At 46.1% G+C, this 9,320-nt stretch overlaps 1 protein-coding gene across 1 annotated transcript in view; it reads right to left on the bottom strand.

Annotated features, from left to right (window-relative positions):
- Positions 1-3,037, bottom strand: part of GABRR1 (gamma-aminobutyric acid type A receptor rho1 subunit) — a 41,313-nt gene extending 38,276 nt beyond the window's left edge. Inside the window, exon 1 of the mRNA XM_031667311.1 lies at positions 1,498-3,037. Coding sequence (XP_031523171.1) covers positions 1,498-1,619 — 122 coding nt within the window. The 5' untranslated portion in view covers positions 1,620-3,037. The remainder of the gene's footprint in view (positions 1-1,497) is intronic.
- Between the last annotated feature and the right edge of the window lie 6,283 nt (positions 3,038-9,320).

Here is a 9,320-nt window from a genome sequence, read left to right on the forward strand (position 1 = left end):
ATTTGTGGTAATGGATACATTAATTAAACTTAATCATTCCACATTGCATGTATATATCCTTACATCATTTTGTATGTACCCCATTAATATATACAATCATAATTTGTCAATTAAAATATAAATGTTTAAAATAAATTATTTAAAAGAAAGTCTATTTCACTCTCTTAGACTTCTTAATCACCGATATTTGTGAATAGGTTGCCACTCTAACTCTGACTTGGGAAAAGTTTTTGATGAAGACCAACAGAGTTTGTTGTTGTTGTGGCTTTTAATCCCTATAAGCACATTTGGATCAAATAATCTCTATGGCTGTACCACTCCACAAGTTCCAGTGTTTGCCCAAGCACCTTCTGACTCTGATGGTAATAGGGCACAGTGGCCTCCCTTAGTATCCCAGGGCTCACCATGACCACTGGATATTTCAGCTCCTAGTTTTGCGATGTTGTTAAGAACAGCTTGAAACAATGCTGTGAGCTACAGCTGGCTGTCTGGGAGCCCATGTGAGGAGGGCTCCCTCCAGCCCCAGAGGGAGGACACTGAGGCGCTAGACACACAGCCCTCCTCCTAACCCCAAACTCCCAAAAGCTAGATTTCTTTTCATATTCACTGATCTCTCAGACTATTTATATTTACACTCAAAGAAAGGTGAAGTTCAATTTGAAGCTAAGGCTAATAAAGGACCAAGGATCAACAATGCCCTACTGTCTCCATTTCCTCATCAGTACAAAGAGAGCACTGGATTAGGTTGTCTCCAAGTCTCCTGTATTATTGACTGATGCGGGGCAAGCAGGTGTGCATCCCAGATAGACATTGCCAGTGCTGCCATCGGAATGGCCCAGGCTAGGCCGAGTGCTAACGGGCTGGTGGGGAACCTGGTTTCCTGTCTAAGCTCCCTCTGCAAGTGCTGGCAGACAGGGCAGCATGCACCTTTGGTGTTGACCACAGGCAAACACTTGCCTGCAGGCACCTCCGTCCATGGCCCTCCCAGTTTACAGGTAGTGGACCATCTAATAATGATCCTTCTAGTCATACAGCTTGGAGAAAGCTGTTTTCTTTTAAAATATTAAAAAGTGATTCACAAATCTAACAGAAATAATTACAGCAGAATCATTCCCATGAAATATAGGTCCCATTAGTAATTTGAAAATTCACAGATTTGTTCTAACCCTAGGACACAGACAGCAAATAATTGCCCTTGATTTTTTTTTTAATGTGCATATATTCTATTTTCCAGAACCTACCTTTCACCTGGGACAATTCATAAGGAATTTTAAAATATGCACTGATAAAATAATCTAATCTAGCATCATTTAAAAAGAAAACGTAATTCTAACCTTCTAAAAGCAGGGCAGCAGGAGAACAAAGGGAAAGGGAAGAAAAAGGCATCTACACAAAACACCATATGCTGGAAATGATGCTCAATTTCTAGAACAATACTGTAAGCTCACTTTGCGCACCCTCTTTTCCTAAATCCTCTATCCGTAAATGTCCACTCACCTGCCTTTCTTAGACATCTCGTGGACTTCTCTTCCAGGCCAGTGCACTCTGCTTTCAGTGGCCAAAACCCATCCCCACCACAAAAGAAAGATGCCAAATTTCATATTTGGGACAGTCAACATGGGTTTCCAAATTCAAACAGCTCTCTCCAGAAACAGCAAAAAGGAAAATGTTGTTCTTTTTCTCTCTTTAAGACATTATTGGTCTGTTCATTATTAGAAGGATGTTTACTCATGCAAAAAAAATCAACCCACAGGATGCAATCTGGAGAGCAGGAGAAAGCAATTTCCACTAAACCTATAAATCCTCCTACGTCAGATGTCAGGGATTTTCTGAACTGAGGTTGAATTCCTGTGTCCCAGTGGAACAATTATTTTGGCCAGTCTAAATTAGTTCATCATCAAATGTGGTAAAAATGTTGGTGAAAGTCTTACTTTCTGGTGCATTGAATAAAAGGAAAGTAAAAATGGACCAAAGCAGTTTCCAAAAGGAATAAGGCCAGAGGTGCAGAACTGCTTTCTATGTTCACATTAATGAGCTCCTCCCTGGATCTATTTTAAGCTTACAGCCATTATTATTTGCTTTAGCTGAGGGCTGGATTTGAACAGCTCCCTGCCCCCACTTCCTGTGGCTGAATGCCTGAAACCCCAGGGCCTGGTACCTGCGTGGGCTGTCTATATGGCTGAGATTGAGAGGGCAACTGGGGAAGAGGCTTTTTTGTCTTTGTTTGGCACAGAAATAAGTAAATTTCCTTGTCAGTTGCATTATTCTTATCATGAACCTCACTGCACTTTCCACATTTCAAAAATACCAGTAATAAATTAATTTTAGCCTCAAGTCTGTGTTATTTATAGATAGTTTTTCTTTTGCTTTGATGCTTACTTCAAGACTCTGCTATAATCTACAGGCCAGAGTTTGTGTCTTCATCAAAAGACAGTCTCAAAGCCTCGTGGAAGAGACTGTTCTAGGTACTCCAAACTATTATCTCTTCAAAGCTGAGCTGATATGGTTTTGATAACTTTCAGACTGTACCGGTAAACTGAGTCAGGATTCCCAGAACTCTATAGCTGAAAAGCAGTTTCACACAACTGCTAACCCAAGATACAACAGAATGAGAATTAATCACACAGGACTGAACGAATTGATGAGAGAAATTTTGTTGGGGTTATTTGAAATGTACTTGTTTTAAGGTTCTGTTTCCAGATCGTAAGAAGCTTTGTCTTTCTCTTCTTATGTTATCTGTAATTCACAATAAGTTTTTAAATTCTGCTTTGATAAACCAAAATGAAGTATTCTTGAATGATATATGATTCTCACTGACACGATTCTCCTTGTTTGAATTCAGAAACTTACCCAGTCTCTTAACATTTCTTGGCAATATAGTTGTTTGCATAGGTTTAGTAAGAATCTGTCCTCCCTTTTGCCAAAATACAACTGGAAGTGAGAGGTGACAACGTGCTAGCAGCCCTTGTTCTCGATGCCTCCTCGGCCTCAGCATCCACTCTGGGGGCGCTTGAGGAGCCCTTCAGCCTGCCACAGCACTGTGGGAGCCCCTCTCTGGGCTGGCTGAGGCTGGAGTCACCTCCCTCTGCTTGTGGGGAGGTGTGGAGGGAGAGGCGCGGGCAGGAACCCGGGCTGTGCCAGACGCTGGCGGGCCAGCGCAAGTTCCAGAGGGTGCGGTCGCGGGCTGGCTGGTGCCGCTGGCCCAGGGCAGTGAGGCACTTAGCACCCAGACCAGCAGCTGCAGAGAGTGCTGGCGGGCCAGTACTGCACTGGAGTTCTCGCCAGGCCTCAGCTGCCTCCCTGCAGGGCAGGGCTGGGGACCTGCAGCCCCCCATGTCCAAGTAACCCCCTCCCTGTGGTGGATTTCTGCACGGCCCAAGGCTCCCAGACGGGCGCTGCCCCCTGCTCCATGGCGCCCAGTCCCATCAACCACCCATGGGCTGAGGAGTGCAGGCAGGGCTCGGGACTGGCGGGCAGCTCTGCCTGCAGCCCCCCTGTGAGATTCACTAGGTGAAGCCAGCTGGGCTCCTGAGTCTAGTGGGGACTTGGAGAACTTTTATGTCTAGCTAAGGGATCGTAAACACACCAATCAGCACTCTGTTCCTAGCTCAGGGTTTGTAAATACACCAATCTGTACTCTGTGTCTAGCTCAAGGTTTGTAAATACACCAATTGGTACTCCGTATCTAGCTAACCTGGTGGGGACTTGGAGAACTTCTCCATCTAGCACTCTGCGTCTAGCTCAAGGATTGTAAACGCACCAATCAGCACTCTGTCAAAACGGACCAATCAGCTCTCTGTAAAATGGACCAATCAGCTCTCTGTAAAATGGACCAATCAGCAGGATGTGGGTAGGGTCAGATAAGGGAATAAAAGCAGGTTGCCCCAGCTATAAGTGGCAACCCACTGGGGTCCCCTTCCACGCTGGTGGAAGCTATGTTCTTTCACTCTTTGCAATAAATCTTGCTGCTGCTCACTCTTTGGGTCCACGTTGCCTTTAAAAGCTGTTAACACTCACCGTGAAGGTCTGCAGCTTCTCTCCTGTTAGCGAGACTACAAACCAACCAGAAGGAAGAAGCTCCAGACACAGCTAAATGTCTGAAGGAACAAACTCCGGACACACCATCTTTAAGAACTGTAACACTCACCGTGAGGGTCCGTGGCTTCATTCTTGAAGTCAGCAAGACCAAGAACCCACCCATTCCGGATACATTTTGGCGACCACAAAGGGACTATTGCCTATCCCCAAGTGCTGACACTTTCGCCTATTGTGGTGAGACTTTCACCTATCACCAAGCAGTGGGACATTGACTATCACCGAGTGGTGAGCACCAACGGACCCCTTTCGCTTGCTATTCTGGCCTATTTTTCCTTAGAATTTGTAGGCTAAATACCGGGTACTTGTTGGCCAGTTAAAAGCGACTAGCGCGGCCACCGGACTTAAGACAAGGGTGTCAGGCTTTTTGGGAAAGGGCTCTCTAACAACCCCCGACCCTTTGGAGTTGGGAGCGTTGGTTTGCCCAGAACCAGATTCCGCTTTTGCTGTACTTCTGGGCTGAGCTGAGGGTCGACTGAGAGGAAAGTCATGCAGCTCCAGGGTCCTGACAAGTTGATTGACCCTGCGGCCATGAGCAGAACTTTCAAAGGCATGTCACCCAAGTGAGACTCGCCCATCTATTCTATCTACTCTGACCCTTGCCCCTGGGTCCTAATGCCTGCCAGACAAACTTCCTCTTGCCTCTCTTCTCTGAGGTTAGTCCCGCTTCTAAAAATCGCTCCCTGGCTCTGGTGGTTTTCTAGTTTCTCCTGTAAGAATGACTTCTAATATGAACTCCAAGACTCTGTTACCTTCTTTAGGCACCCAGACTCACCAATCAGAAAGACAGTTTTTGCCCAAAGCCCTGTCATAGCAGGGACTACCTGGAATTTCAGGATCCCTGCTCAGACTAACAGGCCTAACAAAAGCTATTCCTGAAAGCTAGGATATGGGGAGCCTCAGCAATTGTATCCTTCCTGTTCATGTAAGTGAGGACAAAAGGTGTCACTATTCCAACCCTGGAAATCCCTTCCCTCCCTCAGGGTATGGCCCTCCACCTCAGTTTTGGGGTGTAACATCTTTATAGGACAGGGGTAAAGTCCTAATGCTAACAGAAGAATGCTTAGGACTCTAACAGGTTTTCAAGAATGCATCAATAAGGGCCACTAAATTCGATTTTTCTCAATCCGGTTCTCCATGTGGTCTGGGTGGACAGGCAAGGGTACAGGGTTTCGAGAATGCATTGGTAAGGGCCACTAAATCCGACCTTCCTTGGTCCTCCATGTGGTCTGGGGGAAAAACTAGTGTTTCTGCTGCTGTGTCGGTGAGTGCAACTATTCTGATCAGCAGAGTCCAGGGACCATTGCAGGTTCTTGAGCAGGGGTTGTTTCTGCTGCTGCATCCGTGAGCGCAACTATTCTGATCAGCAGGGTCCGGGGACCATTGCAGATTCTTGGGAAGGGGGAGAAACAAAACAAACTGAAATCGCAGGCGGTTTTGTCTTTCAGATGGCAAACACTCAGGCATCAACAGGCTCACCCTTGAAATGCATCCTAAGCCATTGGGACCAATTTGACCCACAAACCCTGAAAAAGAGGTGGCTCATTTTTTCTGCCCTATGGCTTGGCTGCAATATTCTCTCTCTGATGGGGAAAAATGGCCACCTGAGGGAAGTACAAATTATAATACTATCCTGAGGCTTGACCTTTTTTGTAAGTGGGAAGGCAAATGGAGTGAAATACCTTATGTCCAAGCTTTCTTTTCATTGAGGGAGAATACACAACTATGCAAAGCTTACAATTTACATCCCCCGGGAGGACCTCTCAGCTTACCCCCATATCCTAGCCTCTCTATAACTCCACTTCCTGTTAGTGATAATTCTCTTCTACTCTCCCCTGACCAGAAGGAAATAAGCAAAGAAATCTCCAAAGGACCACAAAAACCCCCAGGCTATTGGTTATGTCCCCTTCAAACCGTAGGGGGAGGGGAATTTGGCCCAACCTGGCTACCTGTCGCCTTCTCCCTCTCTGATTTAAAGCAGATCAAGGCGGACCTAGGGAAGTTTTCAGATGATCCTGATAGGTGTGTAGATGTCCTACAGGGTCTAGGGCAAACCTTGAACCTCACTTGGAGAGATGTCATGCTACTGTTAGATCAAACCCTGGCCTTTAATGAAAAGAATGCAGCTTTGGCTGCAGCCCGAGAGTTTGGAGATACCTGGTATCTCAGTCAAGTAAATGATAGAATGACAGCCGAAGAAAGGGACAAGTTCCCTACCGGTCAGCAAGCCATCCCCAGTATGGATCCCCACTGGGACCTTGACTCAGATCATGGAGACTGGAGTCATAAACATCTGTTGACCTGTGTTCTAGAAGGACTAAGGAGAATTAGGAAGAAGCCCATGAATTATTCAGTGATGTCCACCATAACCCAGGGAAAGGAAGAAAATCCTTCTGCCTTCCTCGAGCGGCTACGGGAGGCCTTAAGAAAATATACTCCCCTGTCACCTGAATCACTTGAGGGTCAATTGATTCTAAAAGATAAGTTTTATTACCCAGTCAGCCGCAGATATCAGGAGAAAGCTCCAAAAGCAAGCGCTGCGCCCTGAACAAAATTTGGGGCATTATTAAACCTGACAACCTCGGTGTTCTATAATAGGGACCAAGAGAAACAGGCCCAAAAGGAAAAGCGAGATCAGAGAAAGGCCACAGCCTTAGTCATGGCCCTCAGACAAACAAACCTTGGTGGTTCAGAGAGGATAGAAAATGGAGCAGGCCAATCACCCAGTAAGCTTTGTTATCAGTGTGGTTTACTAGGACACTTTAAAAAAGACTATCCAATGAGAAACAAACTGCCCCTCATCCATGTCCACTATGCTGAGGCAATCACTGGAAGGTGCACTGCCCCAGACGACAAAGGTTCTCTGGGTCAGAAACCCCCAACCAGATGATCCAACAACAGGACTGAGGGTGCCCGAGGCAAGCGCCAGCTCATGTCATCACCCTTACTGAGCCCCGGGTATGCTTAACCATTGAGGGCAAGGAAATTGACTTTCTCCTGGACACTGGTGCGGCCTTCTTAATGTTAATCTCCTGTCCTGGACGACTGTCCTCAAGGTCTGTTACCATCCGAGGAATCCTGGGACAGCCTGTAACCAGGTATTTCTCCCACCTCCTCAGTTGTAATTGGGAGACTTTGCTCTTTTCACATGCCCTTGTTATGCCTGAGAGTCCCACACCCTTATGGGGAGGGATATATTAGCCAAGGCTGGAACTATTATCTACATGAATATGGGGAACAAGTTACCCATTTGTTGTCCCCTACTTGAGGAGGGAATCAACCCTGAAGTGTAGGCATTGGAAGGATAATTTGGAAGGGCAAAAAATGCCCACCCAGTCCAAATCAGTTTAAAAGAACCCACCACTTTTCCTTATCAAAGGCAATATCCCTTAAGGCCTGAAGCTCATAAAGGATTACAGGATATTGTTAAACATTTAAAAGCTCAAGGTTTAGTAAGGAAATGCAGCAGTCCCTGCAACACCCCAATTCTAGAAGTACAAAAACCGAATGATCAGTGGACTAGTGCAAGATCTTAGACTCATCGATGAGCCAGTAATTCCTCTATATCCAGTTGTACCCAACACCTATACCTTGCTCTCTCAAATACCAGAGGCAGCAGAATGGTTCACTGTTCTGGACCTCAAAGATGTCTTTTTCTGTATTCCCCTGCACTCTGACTCTCAGTTTCTTTTTGCCTTTGAGGATCCCACAGAACACACGTCCCAACTTACATGGATGGTCTTGCCCCAAGGGTTTAGGGATAGCCCTCATCTGTTTGGTCATTCACCGGCCCAAGATCTAGGCCACTTCTCAATTCCAGGCACTCTGGTCCTTCAGTATGTGGATGATTTACTTTTGGCTACCAGTTCGGAAGCCTCATGCCAGCAGGCTACTCTAGATTTCTTGAACTTTCTAGCTAATCAAGGATACAAGGTGTCTAGGTCGAAGGCCCAGCTTTGCCTACAGCAGGTCAAATATCTAGGCCTAATCTTAGTCAGGGGGACCAGGGCCCTCAGCAAGGAACGAATACAGCCTATACTGACTTATCTTTGCCCTAAGACATTAAAACAGTTGTGAGGGTTCCTTGGAATTACCGGCTTTTGCCGACTATGGATCCCCAGATACAGCAATATAGCCAGGCCCCTCTATACTCTAATCAAGGAAACACAGAAGGCAAATACTCATCTAGTAGAATGGGAACCAGAGGCAGAAACAGCCTTCAAAACTTTAAAGCAAGCCCTAGTACAAGCTCCAGCTTTAAGCCTTCCCACAGGACAAAACTTTTCTCTGTATGTCACAGAGAGAGCAGGTATAGCTCTTGGAGTCCTTACTTAGACTCGTGGGACAACCCCACAACCAGTGGCATACCTAAGTAAGGAAATTGATGCAGTAGCAAAAGGCTGGCCTCACTGTTTACGGGTAGTTGTGGCAGTGGCTGTCTTAGTGTCAGAGGCTATCAAGATAATACAAGGAAAGGATCTCACTGTCTGGACTACTTATGATGTAAATGGCACACTAGGTGCCAAAGGAAGTTTATGGCTATCAGACAACCACCTGCTTAGATACCAGGCGCTACTCCTTGAGGGACCGGTGCTTCAAATGCGTACATACGTGGCCCTCAACCCTGCCACTTTTCTCCCAGAGGATGGGGAACCAATCGAGCATGACTGCCACCAAATTATAGTCCAGACTTATGCCACCCGCGATGATCTCTTAGAAGTCCCCTTAGCTAATCCTGACCTTAACCTATATACCGATGGAAGTTCATTTGTGAAGAATGGGATATGAAGGGCATGTTATGCCATAGTTAGTGATATAACTGTACTTGAAAGTAAGCCTCTTCCCCCAGGGACCAGTGCCAAGTTAGCAGAACTAGTGGCACTTACCTGAGCCTTGGAACTGGGAAAGGGAAAAAGAATAAATGTGTATACAGATAGCAAGTATGCTTATCTAATGCTACATGCCCATGCTGCAATATGGAAAGAAAGGGAGTTCCTAACCTCTGGGGGAACCCCCATTAAATACCACAAGAAAATTACAGAGTTATTGCACACAGTGCAAAAACCCAAGGAGGTGGCAGTCTTACACTGCCAAAGCCATCAAAATGGGAAGGAGAGGGGATAACAGCAGCATAAGCAGCTGGCAGAGGCAGGGAAAGACCAGCAAGAAGGAAACAGAGGAAGAGACAAAGAGTCAGAGAGAAAGAGAGACAAAGGAGAAGTCGA

The sequence above is a fragment of the Papio anubis genome, chromosome 6 (assembly GCF_008728515.1).
Source record: "Papio anubis isolate 15944 chromosome 6, Panubis1.0, whole genome shotgun sequence".
Lineage (NCBI taxonomy): Eukaryota > Metazoa > Chordata > Mammalia > Primates > Cercopithecidae > Papio > Papio anubis.